Source organism: Amblyomma maculatum, chromosome 1 (genome assembly GCF_055883805.1).
Source record: "Amblyomma maculatum isolate TAMU_Amacu chromosome 1, ASM5588380v1, whole genome shotgun sequence".
NCBI classification, from domain to species: Eukaryota; Metazoa; Arthropoda; class Arachnida; order Ixodida; family Ixodidae; genus Amblyomma; species Amblyomma maculatum.
In genome coordinates this window covers 113,513,566-113,537,600 of record NC_139344.1, presented here as the reverse complement: position 1 = coordinate 113,537,600, position 24,035 = coordinate 113,513,566, and the positions used below count along the sequence as shown (strand labels likewise).

Here is a 24,035-nt window from a genome sequence, read left to right as displayed (position 1 = left end):
CGTATTTATCACCAGCCCTTTTTATCTCTCAAGATGGGCACAATTGCCTTTACTTCTTCAAAGCTTACGACCTCCGGTGATGCGTCAAGAAGGATCGATTTTATGTTACTTGATGGCAAACATAGTTTTAATATATGTACCTTATGGTACTGAAATTACTGTTGCGGCAGATGGAAGCTGAAAAATTTTGCTGCAGTTGTTGGCCCACAAAAACAAATCCTGGGAGTTGAGAACACATAGGATGCCTTGGGGTTATGCCCCATTATATAGTGCGTAGCCGATACTGTTTTCTTTGTTTGGTTCTTATCTTGATGTGATGATTGGAAACTGACAAGCTAAAGAAAATGCTTTGACATGCAGATTAGCATAATGGAAATATAGGGCATCAGTGGAACATTTGGTTAGGTTGCTTACTAGACTGCACTGCTATGCAAGCTGCTTCCACTGACAGATCCATTTATTCCAACACTTAGTCCCCCTTTAATGTGCTGGTGTGTTATCCAATGTGGTATTTAGGAATTTGGACTCTTGTTTCATGAGCAGTTTGCAGCACTACGAAAGGTAAAGACGATCAGGCCAATCAGGATGGTGTGCACTGCATGATTGTGCTTCTACTAAGCTGTCATCAACAGGAGTGTAGGGGCGCAATCAATTAGTGCGTGCAGTTTTGATTGCCCTAGATCGTTCTTTTGTAGTGCTGCAAACTGCTTGTAAAATGGAGTGGAGTCTAGTATGACAAAGGCTCATTCTGTATATTAACATGTTCCTGACTGAGTTGCAATGAAATTCATCTCATTTTCTGTTTTGATTACTGAGGAAGTGCTATAAATAATAGATACTTTCATGCTTCTTACATGATTCAGACAGCTGTTATCCCGGTTTTCATTTGTCAGCCACAGCTGTAAAATATATTTGAGTTAACCACATCTTCAATACTGAGTTTTATGTGAAAGTTGAACACACCCCCAGTAGTGCTACCTAGTCTAATCAAATCTGAACTTGGCAAGAAATTGAACCTCAGTCACCTTGATATAGGAAATATGTCTTATAATGGCATTGAAGAACCATTGAAGTAAGGCAGCACTTTCTGAAGCAGATTGAGGTTAGAATCATGGGGCACAAAAATGGAAAAATAAAGTGGCTAGTGGAGCATATGCTATGCCAGATGCAAAGAAAATAATGAAATTCATTATTATTAGAACTTGAGTTTATTGCTTTATATTTACATAGCTGTAGCAGGTCAAAAGAGGGGATGCTGTGTATATCCATCTCTTTTGCTCTCCCAGTTGTCTTGTGATGCATTGCAGCTATGTAAGAATACAGTTTAAGACAAAAGTATGAGTATGCATTGCCTGCTTAGAATGTATGTCCCCTACTTCTGTTGTACATGTGATGCTGCTTGGTCCACTGTTATTTATATCTTTTTTGTTTCTATTCTATTGAAGTCGAGCAGGCTCGAGCTCGATTGTACTTGAAAGTTGCCGTGTGACAACCTCGATCTGCATTGAGTTGAATGCAGATAGAGTTTAATGAGGATCGAAACAGTCCGTGTGACAGGGGTATTAGTCTCAGTTTTAGGTTGCCAAATGAAAATTCCAGTGTTACAAGTAAGTGTGAAATCATGTAATGCATACAAAAGGTGCAATACTTTGCTGCTGTGTAGTTTTAATTCTCACAAACTTCTATGTTAAGCTGCTCCAGAAGCCAGAATGACTGTGGCTGGACAAAGAGCTATTATACTGAAGTTTTTGTTGGCCTTCACATGATCTTATGCTCACTTGTGACATCGCAACCATTGTCTGGCAACCCGAAATGGAAGCTGTGGTGTGGCTGTAGAAATCTAACTATAAATTGTTTACTTAACATAGGCAAATATTTCATGCAGTGATCCATATTTACTAATGTTATGCATAATTCCAAAGTAGAAATGCACCAAGAAAAATTTTTTACCTTTAACCCTTTGACTGTTTTTGCCGTACGCCACATTCCGTCCCGTGGCGTTTTTGCTGTTTGAGTACTGTGCTGAGCATTAAGCATGTAAAAACATTTGACACTGGGGGTGAATTTTTTTCAGGCTATTCGACAGTCAAAGGGTTAACTTAAACCAATGAACGTTTAAACTGCCATAGATATATGTAAAGTAGCAATTGTAGAGCTTCAAAGTAAATTGCTTATTTAGGGATTTGAGTAGCAGTAGCTTTATTACGATTGTTTTCTGTGTCGTGGACAGAGCACATGAAACAAGTTCTGCATTGTAGAAGCACATTTCGAATATCTAATGCCTGGCACTGCTTGCCAAAGTTTGTTTGATAGGAGTTGCTGTTAGTGTGCACGAGTAGTTTTCTGCTGGTTTATTGTTTCATGTGCTTTGTCTAAAGCGCAAAAAATAGATTCAGAATAAAGATGCGTCTTCAGAAATTTCTCCATTTCGTTGCTGAAGATGAACGGTGTGCGAATGGGCCAAAAGAAGGGGATTAGTGAACATTTGTGGTCTGCATATCACCTTATTTTTTTGTTTGCATGCTGTTCTTGATAAGCTCCTCAAGATGCACTGGCTGACCCAAGCAGACACGTTACTGAAGTCATTTGTATTTTTACTTCATTTACTTCACTTGAAAGCTGATGTTATTTTGACTAATTAGATTAGTTTGACAAAAAAATGCACTTCCTTTCATTTTTCGACTGGCAACAGTACCAATAGTTGAATTGTGGCGCCATGTGCCGTTACAGATGGCCATGATATTATAGAGTATGCTTTTGCAATTGGAGTCCTCTTGTGTACGAACCAGTTAAAGTTAAGTGGAGCTTTACACAAGCAGTAGCAAATGCTGCTAGTGCAGTAGTATATAAAAAAAAAAAACACAAATGCTTTGTAAGAAAAGTTGAAATACCAAAGCATGCACTTTAATATTTTGGCTGCACCTGTCCACATTTCTTTTAAACTGCTTTTCCACACTATGGGATAACCTGTGTAGCATTAGCAGTTAGGACTTTTTTTCTTTTTTGTCGGATACAGGTAATTAGGTGAAAGGTTCACCTATTTATTGTAAGAAACAGTTTTGAACACATTTGCTGTGGTTCCCTGCGTCAATTCTTGCTTGTTTTTTTTTTTTATTATTATTATTAAACACTCCTCTGTTTGTTCAAATTTTGATTAATTTTTGCAAGATTGTTTCTCAAGGTATAATTGATTGGCTACAAGGATGTAGCGCCAGGATGTATAATTATATCAAGGCCTTCTTAACAGGTAGGACAGCATAAATTCAATTAGGATGTATACATTTCAACAAATTCCAACTAGGGGACAGGGGCACGCCGCAAGGCTCAGTACTGTCCCCATTTCTCTTTAATATTGGTATAATTGGCTTTATTCTTTCTCCTTCTCCTTGAAGAAAGGAAAGTGCTTTTTGGCTTGGTGAAACATTAAAACACTTCTTCATGGCCAACTAAAGCCTGCATTTGATGGCTTAGCTTGACATTAACTACAAAGCACAGGTTGTTCAGTGTTTACAATTTACAAGTTTGTATCTGCCATTTTGGCTTAGTTTGCTTGCACCTTTAATATTAACAAACATATATATTAGGAAATGAGAGAACTATGATGAAGTTAGTGGGTTAAATAAAGTACTACCTGCAAATTTCTGTTACTAGGCAGAAGAAACTGATGTCGGTGAGGAGAGGCAGGAGAATATGCAAGTCAGCAGCACATTTTAGTAAATGCTTGTATCCAGCAAACGGCTAGCCATTGACATGAAAAGGCAGCTAGACCAGTGCTTAAAGTCTGGCACCATCGGTGGGGGGTCTGTACCAATTCTAGCACAGGTAGAAAGGGAAATGAAGAGGGGGAGAGAGAAAGGGGCTGGTGGCCCGATTCAAACATTCTTTTTTATAAATGGGAGAACTTATTTTTCTTCGTCACTGGTTATAGAAGATATCTTAATGGTTATTAAAACTCGGCCTGCTTTATGCTCATGCAGTCCTTGTACATTCGAGTGCGGGTCTCTGACCCCTCTTAAATATAGGCAGGGGGTCCCAGGGGGTCTGTACTAATTCTAGCACAGGTAGAAAGGGAAATGAAGATGGGGAGAGAGAAAGGGGCTGGTGGCCCGATTCAAACATTCCTTTTTATAAATGGGAGAACTTATTTTTCTTCGTCACTGGTTATAGAAGATATCTTAATGGTTATTAAAACTCTGCCTGCTTTATGCTCATGCAGTCCTTGTACATTCGAGTGCGGGGGGTCTCTGACCCCTCTTAAATATAGGCAGGGGGTCCCAGACCCCCCGAGACCCCCTGATTTTAAGCCCTGAACTAGACCGACACAAGCATGCATACACTGCAGCTGTTGCCAGTATTAGAGTTCAAAGTTTGTTTTATTTTTTGTTCCTGTAGTACAGATGTCTGCTTGCCGAGGATTTAGATGCCCTGATTGGAAGCATGTTATTGTGGTGATGATCAGAAATTTCGTGTCAAAAAGATTTAGCAGTGCTTTGAAAGGTGCTAGTTGGTTGGTTGCACATATTGGCATAGGCGTGCATTGACTAATTGCAAACGAGATGACACAATACAAGTGCAAACTTTCAAATCTCTAAAGATAGCTTTCAGTTTCCTAGTTGTCTTCAAGTAATACAGTGGAAGCCGGGTTGCTCTAAAGATCCCTGACATGCGTTACACAGCAAATAATTTTTCAACTTAACCAGGCAGATATTAGTCTGTGTTCTGTTTTTTATTCGTTGATTAGTTTTTCTTCTTTATTTATGCCTCACTTCCTGTCTGCTTTAACATCAGTTTTTATCCACCAGGCCCATAACTTTGCTATGCTGAACATTGCACCTTTGCACCCAAGTTACTAAGTTATCTCTCTTAACTCTTTTCTGGAAATTTAGAAAAATATGGCCAAGATGGAAGTTGCAAAGCGAGTACAAGGGATGCAGGACAGTGTCTGGTAAGTTTTAAGGGAATTGTATTTCACCATACTGTGCACTTTGTGCTCACCATAATGATAGGAAAATGCGTTACTGAAAAGTGTGTGAGAAAATAGTCCTGAAGGGGGTAAAGCAAAATATTGGCATACTTTCAGCAATGGGAGGCTCATAACATTTGGATAAAATGCAGGGGAGCAAGAATTGGCACCTTACAGGTCTGGTGCTTTGCGCATTGATGTGATTTTTGAATTCATGTGCTGCAGCAATTGAGCCCGATTTGCATTCATGACTACCTTCCAGCAGTATAGTGTGCAGACACAGGCATATCGATAATTGATTGTATAGAAACCTTCCAGTACAAGGACACAGAAAGCAAAGCAGAAGTTCAGGCTAGTTGGTACAAACCTACAATGGTCAAAAACTGCACAAACTGGACGGTACACAAAAGAAGGCACAAAAGGGAAGCTGGGCATAAACATTTCCACAAACTTAATATACAAATAAATAGCACCAAATCCAGACTTGTCTGTTTGCATAACCCGCACAAAGATGTACCAAGTGTAGGTTTCATATATTTACACCCCTCGTATTCCTCTGTGTTTTTGTCAACATATAGCTAGCATCCCGTCGGTTAAGTATCTTGGTGTACACATACACAGTGATCTGACATGGAATACTCAGTTGACCCACATTTGTAAGGAACTCAGAAGTGTTGCATGTTTGTTATTAATTTGAAAACTATGACGCCTTTTTCTATCGGAAAACTAATCGCTCAGGCTCTGAGTATAGTGTTTTAAGATATGGTATGTGTTGTTTTTTTAACTGCTCTTTCACATGGAAATGTCGAGTTAATAGGATCTTGAAAAACATTGCTACAAGCGTTCTCTACATGCCACAGGAAAATTTGCCCAGCGGTGTCTTTAGAGCAGCCGGTTTGCCTTCTTTTGACAATCTTTTTAAACAAATTGTAGTACTAAAGTATTTTTGGAGCAGTGCATACAGGCACATAAATATGAAACAGGTACCGTTGAGACATGTTCCTTGTTATCTTCAACCAAGAGTGCGCACTCACTACGGTAAAGCAACAAGACACTATATTATGTTCCAGCTACCTTCAACGAACTACCGGACGATGTATTTTCTTTGACCACCCGCAAAACACTGAGAGTTGCTGTTCAAGCATTAGAGAACCTATAATATGTATTGATATTATCAGTGATTTTTCATAGTGTGTTGTGCCACGTTTCTTTTTTTTTTTCTCCTTGTTCCTTTTTTTCTTTTCGTTTTTTTGCCTCTGATGGAGCTCTGATGTAGCGCGAAGGTTGCCGCGGTTGCCAGTTGTCGCCACACAAGCCCACTTGTGGCTTTGGCGCTTCTGTTTCTGTATGTTGTTTGGAACGTACTGAATAAAGGTTATTATTATTATTATCATCATCATTAATATTATATGAATTGAGCAATTTCATTCCTTGCACACAAGTGGGCATTTATTTTATTTCACTGCTTTATTTCACTATTTATTTCACCCCCTTATGTAATGCTCTCGGGCCTTTAAGGGAAAAATAAATAAATGAAATGAAAAGTCTGCAGTGTCAGGTGAACAGGCGTAAATTTTAGATGTTTTAAGCTTTGAATGGCAAGTTGAAGTTGCAATAAGGCGAATCATTGAAGTAGTTGCTAAACGTCATTAAAAAACAACACAGAATAAATACACAAACAAGGGCAGTGCTGCACAAAACAACCCCCTTCTTTGTCCGAAAGGTATAGCTTCAGGTTCTTGCTTTTCAGCTCGACTTCCATCCTTCATGTCGTTTAGTGTGATTCAAAAATGCAATTCCCGCAGCCACTGTTTGGCTGGCCTTCTCAGCGTAAGTTTTTGCTGTGACACTTCTAACAGTGGCAAATGAGCTTCCCTGCTGCGCCAAGTTTAGGAACAAGAGTGAATTTAGGCCCATGTTCCAACAGTTCAGTGGTGGAAGTGAAAAGCAGAAGCAGTGCGTTTCAGCAAGAAAATCCCCGCTGTTGTCATCAGTTCCACCACTGAAGTGCTGGAACATGGGCCTAAGTTCACTCTTCCCCCTAAGCATGACGAAGCAGGGAAGCTTGCCATTGTTAGATATTGCAACAAAGCTGATACAGAGCAGGCCAGCTGACTTGTGGTTGAAAGAATTGACTGTTTGAACCGTAATAAAGGACGTGAAGATACAAACTGAGCTTTGAACCAGTCATGAAGAAGCTAAAAAGTGAGAACCTGAAGCTATGCCTTTTAGATAAAGAAGGAGGTTTTGTTGTATGCTGCATCCTCCTTGTCAGTGTGTTTCTTCTGTGTCGTTGTTTTCTCTGATGCCACTTTTAATGAAGTTGAAACTTCCTTTGTTCGTTTTAGTGGCTTCCTCGGTGTTATATTTTTTTCATAAGTCCCATGAGAAATTATCCGTGTGGTTGACTCTACTTCACTGCTAACTTGTAATAAGCGTGATGCTTTTAGTTTTGGTTGCTTTGTTTTCTTGAGGTTTAACTTCACAAAGTGACCTAGGCTATGAGGGACATCGTAGTGGAGGGCTCTAGATAATTTCGACCTCCTGGGGTTATTCAATGTACATCTAGAAGCAATATGAAAGGGAACACGGGAGCGCGTGGCCTCCACTCTTTCAAATGCGCTGTCACCGACAGGTGATAAGAATTAGTGGTAAAGATGCATCTAAAATAAGCTTGGTCAGCTGCTCTTCCCGAGCATACCCTTGATGCCACCCATTCTCCGCTTGCGTTGATGGCAGTGCTTTGCAAAGCGTGGAGGCCACACACTCCCGTGTTCCCTCTCATATTTCTTCTAGCTGTACACTGACATTGCACATTACATGGGCATCTTGCATTTTACCTCCATCGAAAATTATAGTGCAACACTTATGCGCACAATGAAAATATAGGTGTAGCACATCCTCAGAAATAAAGAAATGAGAAATAATGAGGCTAATGTTTAGGAATTTTTTTTTGTACTTAGGTGTGTGTCTGTGTCTGAGCCGAGATGTGCTATGTCTTTTGGTATTTTGTTTCAGGTGCAGCCAAGCCTCTCGTTTTGCTCTAGACTATGTAGTATACCTACTAATGCAAACAAGTCATAAACAGAGCAGTGTGCCCTAGCTCGCACTGTCTTTGCATTTAAGAATTTGCTTTAGAATTTAATTTCTGTGCATCTCATAATACTGCAATGCACAGGAACTGGAAGGCTTGCTTCTTCACCTCTGAAGAATTGGCAGTGACTCAAAGGTGTGATGTCTGGGGCAGTACATCATCCATCAATCAGGATGGTTGCTCAGCGGAATGCTCAGGGCCCTCTTATAGTGGGTGGCCTTCAGGATGTTAAAATACATATGCCTTGCCTTACGATATTTCAGTTTTTCCAGAGGCCGTGTTGTGATAAAGATTTAATAAAATGCTTTGACCATTATTTCGGGTGTTTCACAAGAAAGCTGCTCAAAACCTTGGTGAAATTCTACAGCAAAGCCTAGTTTTGTTATGTCATCACTCACACATGGTACTGCTGGAATTAATATTTTTATTGTCTGCATTGCTAACTCACATTTACTGGCAAGCGATACTAGGTCAGTGGCAACAAGTGTGAACGAGAAACAGAAGACCGTTTTGTGACATACAAGTTACCAAAGTGAACTTGTGTGCACCATGAGCAGTGGCAGCATAAGGCGCCATTAACTGTTGTGTATGGTAGTCTGCTCTATGGTGAACACGTGAGAAGATGGTCGCTCTCTTCAAAGTGCCATGCATCTGACATGCCTGCACAATGATGAAAAGTGTGGCATGCACAGGAGAACTCGGAGATGGTGCTTCCCATGACATGCCACTTTGCTTCGACATGCTGCCGGGTTGGACACACGGATGCCCTAAGGAGAGCGGCCGTGCGCCCACATGTGCGATGATCCTGTACATTTGCCAGGTGTTTTAGCTAAATGTAACAAGACTGTGCATCTCAGCATAGTGAAACCAGGTGGGGGCTGTTGAGGGTTTACTGGCCTTGTCTGCAGTATTTTTGCATAAGCCAAAGTTTAAGTAATTAGTAAAGGTAAATTGAGCCAACTTTTTAATTGTTGGCCTGAGGAACAGTGTTCATGCATAGTTGTAGATCATCTCAAAAACCAGTTAGCTGTGCACGTTCCATCAAGCTAGCATTTACGTCAAGTATTTTAAGATTTTTTTTTACGGGCCATAAATGATAACTCGCGTAATAAAAAGAGCTTCCCTAGATGCGTCTTGGATAATGAAATCCTCTTTCTTCTCAGATGCTGTATTCAATGAAGCTTAATGCTCACACTGGGTGATTGATTTAAGCCAGCGGCTGGTCACGTGACAGCTTTCTTTGAAGGCCAGTGAACAGAGCTACATAAATTGTAGCTTGATGAAAACAAAGTAGCCAGCCATTTTTTGAGGCTATGTACAGCGTTTGCTTTGAACTTGTTCCTCAAGTCAATAAATTAAAAGTTAGGTAGTTAGTCTTTGCTAATTATTAACTTTAGTGAGTAAAAACAATACTGTCGACTAGGATAGGTGACTCTCAACAGCTCTCAGTTGGTTTCACTATACTAGGGCTCATCTTGTTTTTTAAAACCTCGGTTATAATTAGCTGAGGTACCTGGTATGTATCCTATATCACAGCCAGTTATTTTTTACAGTGCCACTGTGTGCAAAACACTAGTCTTGTTTTAAAGTGACTTTGCTCAGTGTGTACAAAAACTTTAGCTTATATTACAATCATAACCGCTCTGCAAATGATTTAAGAGAGTTGTGGTTTGCTTTTGCTCTTATTTTATACACCAGGGTGGAGTTCATTCAGCTTGCTCAAGAAACTAAACCTGTTAACCTGGGCCAAGGATTTCCAGACTTCCCTCCCCCTGACTTTGTTGTTAAAGCACTTCAGGAAGCTGCTGCTGGCAACTTGCTTCATCAGTACACACGAGGATATGTGAGTAGCTACTTCATTGGGGTGTATGTAGTGTACACATTTTTTGCACTTGACCATGCTTTTCTTTTTTGAACCTCTGTATAGATGCATCACTACCAGGTCATTGTTTTTGACATGGTTACTGTTTTAGAATTGAACTTTAGGCCTTTTGAGAACTTGAGAAACTTCTACTCCTGCATGAATAACACTGTCTTAAGTGGTACATTATGTGAGCTGCTTAAGTGGTTTTTTTTTTTTCCTTTTTATATGCTTTCTTTACCTTTTAAGACCAGCCTTTCTTTACAGTTTTAAGGAGTTTATATTTATTGAAGCAAAAGGGAAAGTGTAAATTGCTCTAGCTGACCTAAGCAGTTTGTGGGGAAAAGACAGATAAATGCAACTTCTTTGTGTTACTTTTTATTGTGTGAAGAATGTTTTCATAGTTATGAGCCATCTGAAACAACTGAAGAAAACTTGTGCATTAGGTTTATTGCTAGGGACAGAAAATAAGGAAGAATGGCATTTGAAAGTGCAGCACAAGTTGACCGCTGGCAATAGTTTGGCAGTCTGAAGGAACTTATATGGGCTTTTTATCTTTTGCATAGCTTGTCAATGTCGGTGTGTAAAACACCCTATAAATGTGTATGCCTCAACTCATTAAAAGTGAATAAACAGCTTTTGCAGCCTTAACTGAGATAAGCAAGGAGTAAAGGTGGGCTTGATTTGAGAAAATTCATATTGTTTGCAGTTCACTGTGCTTTGCTGCTACCGGTTTCACATTGTTATCCAGAAAAGCAGTATGAGGTATATTTTGTTTATGTAAAATGAGCATTGAGACTAGTTACAGCCTTCTTGAATTCAGCGGCAGTGGGTGACTGAGGTGCTCTTTTCAGATTCATATTACCGTTTGCGACTGGTTATATTGCAGTTGTTAGGAAATGCACTACTGACCGCCACCACCACTTTTTAGGGTCACCTGCGGCTGGTCAATGCACTGGCCAAGATGTACTCTCGCCTGACGGGTCGCCAAATTGATGCCCAAAAGGAAGTGCTGGTAACGGTGGGTGCTTATGAGGCACTCTACACTACCATATTAGGACTCGTCGACCCAGGTGATGAGGTGAGTCAGGTCACGGCTATCAACGTCTGCCCCCATTTTGCGGCACCAAATGTAGTGTCAATGAAGCCCGGTCACTACTCTTCTGATTTTTACACTTTTTCTGCAGAATTTTTAGGACAAAGCACACCTATCGTTCTGGTGGCGGCATACAAGGCTGCATGTGAAAGCATGACAACATGTGGAATAAAGTCCGTTCAGTATGTTCGGAAAATAAATAGAATACCTTAATCTTGGTGTGGAGTAACTCTTCGCTCGAAAAAGCTGTCCCTGTACTGAAACATAATGTTTGCGATCTTGTAAGCGGCTGTTTGAAATGCTGTAGGATGGCACTGTGACAAAGTAGTCAGTGGGGATTACAGTTATTCAGGCGAAGTGCAACGTGGGACTATAGACACCAAGGCACTACCATTTCAGCTGAAGTTTCATAAGAGAGCACCAGGAGGAGTGATGCTTATGCAGAGTCAGTTACAGCTTGTTGGACCATTTTACTTGAAGATAAATGAATAAATACGACATAAATACTCATTTCATTTCATTTCTGTGTAAGTTATTTCTTGGTCGAGTGCACTGACGTCTTCCACATGCATATGTCTGCTTATGCTTGAATTTTTTCTGGTGCACGCTTCTCCATTAGAAGCTCCAGTGCTGCCATTAATGGGATGTAATTGATGCAATATGAGTGATCATGTACCACTTCTCTGCCATAATTAAAGCAGACACCACTAATGTCTGGTCCTTCTAATCACAGTTTATTGCATCTTGTATTTTTTCGTTGAGGATTGCTGTCTTTCTTTATTGAATAATGATTATTAGTAGTGCTGCTAGCTACAATAGCTCCAACTAGACCTTTAATCCCCTCGAACTCAGAAGACTGAATGGCAACATGAAGCCGTGTTCTTAATAATAGGCATGTCCATTTTCACTGCAGGGAAGGACAGTGTGACGTTTGTACGACCTTTTAGATCATACAAACTAAAACTCGTGCTGGGATAAGGGCAATTACGATAATCTTTTGACTCTTGACTGTGCCTCGTTTTAAATTTTAAACTGAACTTGTGAGACAGACAGGAAAATGTGTACGTCCACGCAGGAATTGTGCCTAGTTTTGGTATTAACAAAATATTTATGCCACGAGAAAGTCTAGAGTTTTATTTCTTACCTCCGTTTAGGCAATTGCTGAACTTAGCAATAAATTTGTGCTGTTACAACCTTTTTCTGCATATTAATACTTACCTAACAAAAAGTTTTAGGTATTTCATGAATATAGTTGTTGCAGTTTCTGTTTCAGCTCTTTGACTTGCACATGACACTTTTACTGATAACATTTATTACCTTATTGCTACATCAGAAACATTACTGATGAAGCATTGACTGTGGTCACGCAGCTGAGTTTTGGTTTTAGTTTGCTTTGTTTGCCATTTTAAAATAGTTTAGTCTAGTGATTACCGTTATGTGTTTTTATTTGAGCTTTGGTTTGGGGTTCCTAATAGGGATGTGAGTGACATCACTCTCAGTCTCTGCAAATGGTACTTGTAGCTTGCAGTTAATGTTAAAATCGACTTTGCTGAACATTTGACATGTACTGAAAGGTGTCTTTTATGTGGTGCGTATAATGTAATTTCTGAGCTCCCTGCTGTGTCTTCTCACATCATGTGCACTGAAATGCTGAGCATAACATTTTGTGACTTGCAATGCAGGTGATCATCATTGAGCCTTTCTTTGACTGCTATGAGCCCATGACCTTGATGGCTGGAGGAGTTCCAGTCTTCATCCCTCTTCGCCCTGTAAGACCCTCTTACTCTAAAGATTATCTTAATTGCACCATACCGGTGTAGCAAAGGGCAGGAAAACTGCAGTTTGGCTTTTATTCCATACATTTTGGATTTTAAATTTATGTCAGTGTTTGCAGAGATAGACATGGTGCAGGGAGCTTTCTGTGTGGCAAGGTGCACTGGCATCACAGTAGCTGTTGTACGTCATAACCAAAAACTCCCATATTCTCATGCTGCCAATTCAGAATGTTGACCAGGTGTTCCAGGGCAGTTGCTGCTCTCAAGAATTCGTGCAGTTGATGTGAGCCTGGCTCTTGTAGGCCGTGGAGTGAATAGTGCTTAGTAGGGGTGGTCTGCAGTGGCACAACTATTTCTCTTACTTCTTTGCCCTAGAAAAGGGTAACAAAGGTTTTTGTAGCATCTGCTCTTGTTAAAATTCCTTTTTCATGAATGCGTGCATACACAAACGCTGTGTCAAAAACCTGCGGGCCACTGCACCGTTGATGAAATTGACTTGGGGACGCGAGATCGCACTGCAGTCATAGCTATTTTTGAGCTTCATAAAAAACAGTCTAAGGAGCCCTTGTTCTTCTTTGCCTGCAACAAAGCACTGTAACTAGCTGATTGAAAAGACACTTTCTGTCACAGCATGTGCAGTGCATGTTTCTCTCACTGGATTTTTCTTGCTTGACATGTTATTGCTGAGCCGCAGTGTTTCAGTTTAAACATTTTCCATGTGATATTTCTGTCGTACTGGGGAGCTGGCATTCGGTACACCACTGACTGCTCTTGCTTGACTTGTTTCGCTTGCTTAGGTACCATGGGTGGTATAAAAGCTGTTTCAGCAAAGCTAGTCTGTTTATAGTATTCTCTTTATGGATTTGGCTCTCTTATGATAGTTGGTGACTAGTTTCAAAGTGCTATTCGCTGCTTCAATATGGATGGAGTGGCTTCGATGCAAAGCGGGCAGCCAAGCCCGCTCTCTCTCTCTGGCAAGCACTGTGCTGTCAGTGAGCAGTGCATTGCTGTTATGAAGTGCGCTGCTAGCATGGGTGTACCATATTCTTGATTCTAGGTTACAGAAAAGCATTTATATTTCCATGCTTTATATGTCAAATTATCAGTATGTCAGACAATGTTGTAACCGCCTTTGAGTTCGATATGTCCAGGGTTGACTGTTGAACCATGCATGGTCATGGAAAATTGCCTAGAAAGTGCAGAAAAAGGTGTGCTGCAGTATGGAACACTGCATAGAACGGATGGAAACCAAGAACAGTGTGGTGCTAAACACGTGAAGTTGGATGCAAAGAAGTTGTCAAGGGTTATAATACTCTCTCTTGCATAGGCAATATCAGTGTCCATTGAAAATTTCAAGGTCATGCAGATGTGCAGCCCACTCGTGGTGAATTTGATTAGTTGTTAAACCAGTATATGATGTGGCAAGTGGTGCTAGATGCAACAAATTCACTAAGTCACTTTGCTAAAATCACTTAAAGTAATGCAGTAGGTAAACCAGAAGTCACATTTTGAAGTAAAGGCTACTTTTATAAGATATTTTCTGGAGCAGTTATTTAAATTACTTCACATTTTGTCACATCTCACCCACAAAGATGGTCCACTAACAGCAGTGTCTAGGTACTCTTTTTGCTATGCACGAAAGGCGCTTCTTGTGTTGTGGGCCATCAGAAAGGATGCTGAAAAGCAAAAAAAAAAGGGGGGGGGAGGGGTGGAGGGGACTGCAACTGATTTAGCTAAGTTAGCCAAATGTGAACTATGTGTATACTAGCAGGTTGCATTTCATTTCATCTTTTTTGAGGATAGTGTTTCAAGGTCAGGCTTCGGTCAAAGGTTGGCGAAATTGGTGACCGAGAACATTAGTGGTGCACATTAGTATATTTTGGGACCGCCTAATGCACCTTAAGAGGGCAATATGATAGCATTGTGTTTGTATCCAGTTCACATGGATGGGAGTTGAAGACAACATGCAGTGCACATTGTGAGAGAAGGACAGGTGAATGCGTGGGGCAATTGGCTACAGTGATAGCATGGTGCTCGCATGCAGTGGCTACAGAAGCGGATCTGTTCGTTTTATCCGGGAGTCAAAATCCAATCTCGGGGCAGTTGCGGCCATATTTATCTTTTATGTTTCAAGGTCTGGGCCCTTTCTCTCTGTGCTGGCTGTCCTCTTCTCCCCAAGTGGTTAAGTTGGGAGTGGACAAGCACATAGAGCTTGCATCCAGTTGCAGGTTTCACTCTGGCCATCTCAAAGTTGCAGTGAATTAATTTTTTTTTGTTTTTTAAAGCAATAGCTTAGTGCTTAGCAGTAAAAATTCAAGAACACAGATGGTATCAAGAAGTGTGTGCTGGACGTGCTGTTGTACAACTTAGCTGCAATAAGTGATTGCATGTGATTTAGACAATGATGTTTCGTCTCTGTGAGTGCCTGTAGAAGCATAAGGACTGATGAGAAAGAAAATAGACCAAGGCCCTGCCACAATATCTCAGTGGTGGGTGCTTGACTGTTGGCTAAATCCGAGGAGGCGGGTTCGATCTTGGCTGAGGTAACCAATTTTTAATGGAGGCAAAAAGCAAAGTGCCTATGTATAGTGCAATGTCAGCGCACATTAAAGAACTCTAGGGGGTGGAAATTTCTGAACACCCCCTCATAGCCTGAGTCACTTTGGAATTCTAAACCCTATAAACTAAACCTAACTAGACATAAGCATAGCTCGTAATCGTGGTCATCTGTGGCAAAGCAGCGGCCAAAGGAAATGCAGTCGTGGCATGCTTATGCACATCACTGTCAGTGACCCTCCAGGCCACTGCATGCTATGAATTCACCAATACTGGTGAATTCAAAGCATACAGTGGTCTGGAGGGCCACTGACAGCTGGTGAATTCTAAGAGAGTCTGGGACATCATATGTGAGCTGCCACCGGTTCAGCACAATCCACCAGCCATTGCTGACTGATGGCTATGAGGTCAGAGAGCCGCTCCTCTCCCCGGAGGCAAGTGTTGAGATTGAAGGATGGAAGACGGTCGGAATGGCTTGGCAGTGCCATATGATTTGGAGAAAGGTATGCCAGTCGCCACAGTGCATGGACCAACATATATGAAGGGTGGGGTAGAGGTGGGAGTAGAATAGTAGTGGGATGGGGAAAGTTCCAGTCTGGAGCTGGCACGAGACCAGGTTAGTGTGCGCACAGCGATCTTCATAGGTCCAGCTGGAGATTTCTGAAACTACTGCGTGAGCATGCTCATTACTGGGGATGCCTACGTGCCCAAGCATTCAGACCAGCTTTAGGTATGCAGTATTTGAGATAGAAAGGGTTTACTAAGGTGGGCTGCAGTAGGGTGGAGGGTACTGCGGAGAAGGTGCAGACAAGCTGCCTAGGAATTGGTGAGGATATGCACCAGTTGGGGGTGGAGAAAGTGTGCAAATAGTGAAGATGGCTCATGTGGTCACCTGTTCTTCAAGCAGAGGTAGCTTGGTGAGACCATGCTTGCCGGTGAGGTATTTGGGATGAAGGTTCATGACACCCACCATGGTGACTGCACTTCCTTGCAGAGGCTCATCTCTGTGAAGAAAACATGAACATCCTTGTAGCCAAAGGGATATGCCCGCATAAGGTCACGCATCTGGTAATGACATTGGGCCTGGAGTTTTCTTGTGTGAGCCTGGAGTCTTGTGTGATTCATGTTTTATGGGGTGGGTGCTATTGCGATACGTGCTCAGGAGTGAAGAGAGCGATTGGAAGTGCAGTTTGTCGGGCAGTTGCCATAGCCAAGCCATTAAAAGGCTCAAATGCATAGGCATGTACAGGGCTTTACATTAGGGCAGTCAAGTTTCAATGCAGTGCCTGGGTGAACGGCAGGAGTAACTATTATCCCCCATGAGTGCCGAAAGTTGGCTTCGGTAAGCTTGCTCAGCGCCATGGTACCACTTCTGGCAGAAAATTTGGCAAACATGATGAGCTGTGGGCTGTGTTTTCTTTCTCTAGATTCCTTACGCACGAATTGGTTATCTGCACTCGGTCAAGTTCGTATCTGTCTGCACCTCGATCAGCAGCCTTCTTTATGAATCTTTGTCTCGCCCATGTGCAGCGCATTCACATCAGTTCTGGTCGTCACCAGTGACAACATACAAAACAAATACCGACCCAGTGACATACTTTATATCCCTAGTATTCATAGGGCCATAGTGCTACTTAGTAGAAAAGACAATAGCGAGTTTTAGAATAGGGGGACCCTATTCTGTTAGAGGACAGGGTAATTACGGGGTGGCAATGTGCATGCGTGGAATGCTGTGCTGAAAGGGCGAGTGGGGCAGCTTTCATTCTGGGCATGCGCACTCGCACTCCGCTATTCCCCTATCCCCCTAACCGATAGGATCTCCCTATTCTAAACCTTGCTAATTAATATGAATGCCGAAGCTGTGCTGACAGTGCTCTCAGCCCAACCTAGTTACTGGCGCCAACTGTGCGCCTAAAGAATAAAACAAGCTTCGGCATGGATGCAGAAATGGAATTGACGAATAATGACTCGCTTCTCATAACAGCCTACCTTTGGTCCCCGGCCTTCCAGGAGTAAAGGTGGCAAGTAAACAATTCTTGGATTGTAACATCATGGGTTCTTGGCCGCCAGTATCATCAAAAAACCTGCATGGCCACAACCTTGCACTTTTAAAAATGACAGCACAGATGCAATCGTCACAGGACAGATTTCACTATGCTTGCCAAGCAGCTAAGAAGGGACCAGATGTGGCTGGTCTGCCCATCTTTTAGCCCAGGAGCCCTTTCAAATTATTGTCAAAATGAAATGAATTAAATTCAGTCATCTAATTAAGAAAAGCTCCTGACTGAAGATGCTAAGATATGTGAAACTGTTCTTGATTAAAAAAATATATATTTTGTCACTTTCTTTGTTCCATGACGTCCGTGTTTTATGACAGATTATGTAGATTTTCTGTATAAAATTCCTTTGCTCAGTTAGTCAGTCCCTCGAACTTACCCACACAGAATCGAAGTTTCTAAACACTTGAAATTCCCTGAGGGAAATTAAAGCATGGAATATAAAGCAAAATGTAATAAAATCTCGTTACAAGAGACACTGTTACAAGAGACACTCGGTTATAAGAGACACTCGGTTATAAGAGACATTTGAAAATCGTTTGGTTGGTTTTCCCATGTCTGCCATGTTAGCAACATTGCATACAAGAGATACTAAGGACAACTTTTTAAGGTCTCTGGAGTAAATTCTTCACTATTTAGAAGACACACAACCCAGGTGTGCTCATTCAATACAGCTGAAGCGTACCAACTCTTACATGATGTACTTCAGGTTCCCTCAGCTAAATTTTGTTCCATATCAGCATCCTTTTTGTTGTATATGTCAGGAACTAAGGAGTGCTTCCCCGTGATTGGAAAGTCAAAATGATCCCGCTGTTTCAGCCACTGGAATCGCATTACTCTCACCTACGAAGCAAATCAAAATGCATGAATGACATCGAGCATTTTTAACTCCTCGCTGTTAAAATTTGATCACAAGATGAAGGCTCAGAATCCTGATGTTTTTCTCTTTGTAGACAAGGCTTCTTGCAGCACCAAAAGCACCAAAGTTCTCGTGCTCAAAGCCACCAAAGTTATTTTTCACTCCAAACTCCATACCCTACTTCAACCTACAGACAAAGGCATTATGCACTCTATCAAGTTGCTGTACAAAACAAGGTTGGTAGAACGCCTGTTGCTCGACAGGAAGCAAGACTGTACAATAGTTAATGAGGCGAAGTTTGCTGTTCAGGTGATTTCAGGTGTCTAGAATGGCCTGAGAGATGAAGCTGAGTAAAACCGTTTCAGACAAGCAGGCTTTAAATGTGGTGACATGATGTAAGAGGGCCCATATATGGATACTGTGGAAAGCTTCCTTGAAGGTGAAGCTTGGGCAAGTATCCAAGAGACTGCAGAGGTACTAGAATCTTTTGAGAAATTCCAAAGAGCTCCCGAAGAGCTTACAGACTGTGCAATTCTCGCGCAAGTAAATGGCGCATGTTCCACAGAGGATGACTGTGAGGACATTTCAGAGGAAAAGTGTCAGCATCTGAGGGTGAAGAGCATGTAAGAGCACTTCAAAGGTATTGGAGAAACAGGAAGGCTTGTAAAGTGAAGTGCTTTACCTCCAGAATTTGGGAGGGAATACACTCTGCACTCACAAAAATACATACTAGTATGAATAACTTTTTTTAAGCTTTCCTGAACAATTTCCTGTTAATGTGCGTGAATGTATTTATATGCTGAGGTGCAGGAACTGATCAACACAGTGCATTTAGAATTTTTGGTTACAAGAGACCTTGCTTACAAGAGACAGCTTTTTCGAGTCCCTTGAGTGTCTCTTGTAACGAGGTTTAGTTTCTTACTAGGCCGTGTTATTGCGCTCAAATGTTAAATCTGGCGACTTATTTTTTTCCGATTTTGTTGCCTTCTTAGAGAAAGCAAGGCCAAATTTCTAGCGCCGACTGGGTTCTGGACCCAAAGGAGTTGGCCTCCAAGTTCACTTCCAAGACCAAGATGATCATTGTCAACACGCCACACAACCCGATTGGAAAGGTCAGCTGGTGTTCACAGTACCTCGTGCAGTTAATTGTTTTCTGCTGAGCGTTTTCCTAGCCTTTAACATGCTTCATTTCTCGTTTCCTTGTTGTGCATTTAGCATGTGCTGAATTACAACTTCACATGTGAAACAGTTTTTGATGAAATTATTGCAGCTTGCAGTACATGTGCTTTGTGCTTGTGCTTATGAAAAATGATTTTTATGAGCACTTATTGGATCATGACTCTAAAGGGTTTGATAGAGAAACTTGCTAATTTCAAGAAAAGCAAATTTTAGTGGAACATCTTGATGAATCAGAGGTCTGTGTGGTACAGAAAGTTGTTCAGGGAGTCTGAGTAACATTAAGTCAGGAACTCCTTTATAAATTACAGCAGCCAGGGTACTTTGAGCCTAAATGATACCATTAATGGTATTAATATAATGCCAAAGTGCATTATGGAGGGTTTAGAAGGCCCGCTTCAGCCCTAACTACAAGATTTTCGTGTATGCTTCAATGCTGCCTGTTGTGTACTGCTAGTACTGCCTGTCCATTGGGAGCCCTCTGGTGGGAGGTTGCGGAAACAGCATAGAGGTTTAGCTCGCTTCCTTTGGACTGGTGTTGTTGTCACTGTTTACAGCTAGGGTGTCTCCAATTTGGAATTGTTGTTTCTTTGTGTGCTTGCTAGTGGTGACTGTTTCTTTGTTAATGACGAGTTGTGCACACATAGGAAGATAACGATGGAGATGGAAAGAGCGCAAACAATCTTTGTCATTCAGCAGTGTCCTTGCTGTGTGCTGAATTATGTATGATCACTGTTCCTGTTCAGAGGTTAGACAAAACAGCAGTGGAAGTATCAATTTGTGAGCGAGTGTGGACAGTGGTAAATGATTGTTGTGTCAGGTTCTCGCTGCTTTGTGCTTTTTTTGTGTGTTTTTGTGTTGTATTCCCTGTGGAGTGAAATTGTGCAAGTGAATTTCTGTTTTCTCGTACAGAATGCAAGTTTCAGCTAGCTGGTAAACATTATGAGCAAAATCTGATTTCTTGCAGTGCTGCAGTACTTGCCTTCATGTATTAAATCTAAATTTCTGTTGAGCAATTTTGATCTGTTGTTTCAGTGGGCAGTACAATTGTGGCTTTTTAATATCTTAGTAACTAATTTATGTACAAGAAAATAACTACATTTAAAAAAAAATACGCAATTGTTTAGTTTAGTTAGTCAACAAAAAAAAATTGCTCCTAGACCCATCCATGTCCTCTTACTTGCTTTTAAAGTATTCTGTCGCAACAGACCTTTACATCATTTGGCATTATTGGACAGGTTTTTTCCAGACAAGAACTGGAGATGATTGCAGAATTGTGCAAGAAGCACAATGTGATCTGCGTAATGGATGAGGTTTACGAGTGGATCATTTATGAAGGTGTCAAGCACGTCAGGATGAGTAAGTGCATTCTCTCTGGATTCTCTATTCTTTCTTTTCTGTATGTGTGTGCTTTGAATATTTAGTGCCACTGCTTAGTTAACTACTAGCTGTTTTGCAGCTGATTTGAACAAGGCTAGTCAGTCATCAAGGAGAAAAAGAAATTATGCAAATACGGTGGGCTCCTGTTAAGATAAATCCTTGGATATATAGACAATGTGAGATCATTGGTTGGTTTCCTATAGGACTTGGTGAACAAAAAAATGAAGATAAATATGCCGCAGTTAACTGTTTCGTGTGTCCTTCGGTTAACTTGAACTTTTGCAGTGACCGCAAACCACTGCCAACCTGTGCAACAACACTCACGAAGCATCCGCATGGCACTGTCAAGGAAAAAAAAAAAAGAGCAACATGCATATCTGAACGGAAGCAGGCCCCCACAAGATGGTTTCCATGCACTGCTCAATAGAACTGTGGGAAAGCAGTTTTGCTTGAGCACACTTTATTTGGTGGGGGAGGGTGTATTTTTCTTTCCGAAGCGAAAAAGGTGGGGCACTACCGCGCCTGCGCTTGCGGAAGTCTGACATGGAGGCATGTCACGTGCCGCGTGCTGCTTCCCACTAACTAAAAAGGCGTGTATACGCACATTGCGCCCGCTCATTGACTTGAAACTCAAACTTCTGAGGCCATATTTTCAATTGATACTGTGTGGCAGCTTGCATTATCACTGCACAGATGGCCAGATATTGGCGCTACGTGTATTGCCTGTGGCATAAGGAAAGGCGTGTGGTGTGCCTATTCATGGAGTGGTTGGGCTCGTGGAGCTAATATTCTGCAGATGGAGTGAGATAAGGAACAATTTCTACTCTGATGCACACATTCCAAACACTGAGAGCAAGATGAGGGAGCTAGAACCAGAAAAAACAAAAATGAATAGTAGCAGTTGCTGTGGGATTGAGTAAGAAAGATGGTGAAAAAGAAAGAAGGGACCAATGCCATTTTCAAGTAGTATAATGTGAGTTGGTTTCATGCTATTTTCAGCTCACTTCATGCATAGTGCAATAAATGCTCTAATAGTATTTGACCTTTTTTTGGAAGGCTATTTTAATAATTGCCTTCTTGTAGCATATCTGTATTTGGACATGCCTAGCATAATCACATATCTTCTTAGGGGCACTCTGATAATATAAGCTTCTGATAAGACTGACAGATTTTTATCTCTTCTAGTTTGTCTTACAGGGAATTTACTGTACCAGATTTTTTCTTCGTCTGTGGTCTAAACACAGAAAGCATAGTACAGTCAAATGGCAAAGGGCGAGGAGGACAGGGCAATTGTCGCTATCAGCAAATGTTTATTGTGGTTCTGGAGCATATATATGTGTACACTTCTGGTTCGCAAGTGGAAAGAAGGGAAGAGAGGCAACAAAATTTCCACATGCCGCTTACGCCAGGAAGTCCTCATTCTTTGTCGTTTTACTGCGCTATGCTTTCTGTGCGATGATGAACCAACATGGCCAAACGTTCTCCTTTCTGGTGTGGTCTAAAATCTATACAGTGTCTTTTTTTTTTTTTTTTCAAATCTTAGTGCACTCACTGGGTGCATCAGCTTTGAATTTGATGTTCTAGCATTGTGTCACTGTTGTCAGCATTACCATTTTTGCCCATCTGTCTAATGTGAGTTTTTTTATATTTTCTTCTAGACACTCTTCCTGGAATGTGGGAGAGGACCATTACTATTGGAAGTGCTGGAAAAACCTTCAGCATTACCGGCTGGAAGGTCAGTAAATTTATTGTGTTCTTTCACAGCATATATGGCGTGTGGCTTGCCTGAAGCACTGTAAGCCCAAATAGGTGGTAAGTGAACATGAAGCCACTGGTGATGGTGCAAGATTTCGAGCAGGCGGGAAAAAAGTGTGAGCAGAACTGCTTGCCTGAGTGTTCGTGCATGCTTGGGAGCAAAACGTGTAGTCTATCTCCTCGTTTCTTCTTTTTTATGTTTTGCTGCATGTGGTTGTAATACAGCTGCAGTGACATGCGCAGGTTTGCTTTCAAGCTCCTGCCCCACACACCCTGATAGTTGGGTTTCATGGTGAGCTCTGGCATTTCTGCCAAACTTAAACATTACAGGTTGGCCTTCCGTCTTTGAAAAACCGTATTACCTGGCTAAAAGAGGGTGAACCAATGCATTTTTTTTTTTTCATTTATAGGGCAAATCAAAAGAACATTTTTATTATACCCTTAATACAGTGCAGTCTACATTTTCATTATACCCTTAATACAGTGCAGTCAACTTATAACGACACCAGATATGCGATATATCGTTTATAACGATCAAATTCTTGAGATTTATCATTTTCTCCGTTGCCCCTATGTAAAAATAAACCAGATATAACGATCGATTTTCGGCGGTATATTGAATACAATGATAGCTTTATCGCCGCCCGGTAGGTGTTTACCACGAAAATTTGATCGAATATTCCATAAAAGATTATATATTAAGAAGACAATGACGTGAAAACTCGACAGCGCGGTGAAAATGGGAAGGAAATGAGCACTATCATCATCGCAATCGCAGTCATGCAAAGGGTGCTGCTGTGGCCATATCGTCATCGCCATTGCTGATTCTGAGTCCGTTTCTGTTTCTCTCTCTTTTTGCAATTTATAGTCACAAAATTGAATGTTAGGACATTGTTTATGGTATAACAATGTGTATGGCATAACAGTGTTTATCTTTGCGTTAGTTTTGGCCAAAAGTTGTAGTTCTGCACTCTGTAGTTATCTGGCCCATGATGCTTTGGGTGCCCATGGGGGTGGAACTGGTCGTCAGGAAACTCCATGTAAACTCCCATAGATGGCGACACAGCTTTCCCTCTAGGTAAGAGTAAGAAACTCTATGGGCGAAATAGCTTACGGGATGAAACGGCTGATTCATCGGGATTTTTGGCAGGGTGTCAAGGTTGGAAGCCTCGTGAAAAAATACGGACATTCTCACTCTGCGATTTTAAAATCATCAAGGCTGGGGATTTCCTTCAGTTCATCCAGTCGCTAATCGGTTTCATGCACGCAAAAAGGACTGCCGCCAGCGTACACGCTACTGGAAGCGATGCTCACAGCGATTGTCAAGCTTCAGCTGCTGCTCATGCGAGCGTGAATTTCAGACTTCTTTAAGCATGCTTAAGTTATTTTATGGCTATTGATGTATACTGTAATAAAGTGTTTAGTGCTCTTTACGATAATTAGTGTTGTTCAACCCGATTTAC

The 24,035-nt window shown here is 41.3% G+C and overlaps 1 protein-coding gene across 3 annotated transcripts in view; it reads left to right on the top strand.

Moving 5' to 3' along the window:
- Positions 1-24,035, top strand: part of Kyat (Kynurenine aminotransferase) — a 37,906-nt gene that overhangs the window by 1,469 nt on the left and 12,402 nt on the right. For all 3 annotated transcript variants that reach the window (XM_084588822.1, XM_084588824.1, XM_084588823.1), the window contains 7 exons: positions 4,887-4,945; positions 9,756-9,900; positions 10,850-10,999; positions 12,697-12,783; positions 19,254-19,373; positions 20,676-20,796; positions 22,476-22,552. In XM_084588822.1, the coding sequence (XP_084444948.1) occupies positions 4,887-4,945; positions 9,756-9,900; positions 10,850-10,999; positions 12,697-12,783; positions 19,254-19,373; positions 20,676-20,796; positions 22,476-22,552 (759 nt within the window). The remainder of the gene's footprint in view (positions 1-4,886; positions 4,946-9,755; positions 9,901-10,849; positions 11,000-12,696; positions 12,784-19,253; positions 19,374-20,675; positions 20,797-22,475; positions 22,553-24,035) is intronic.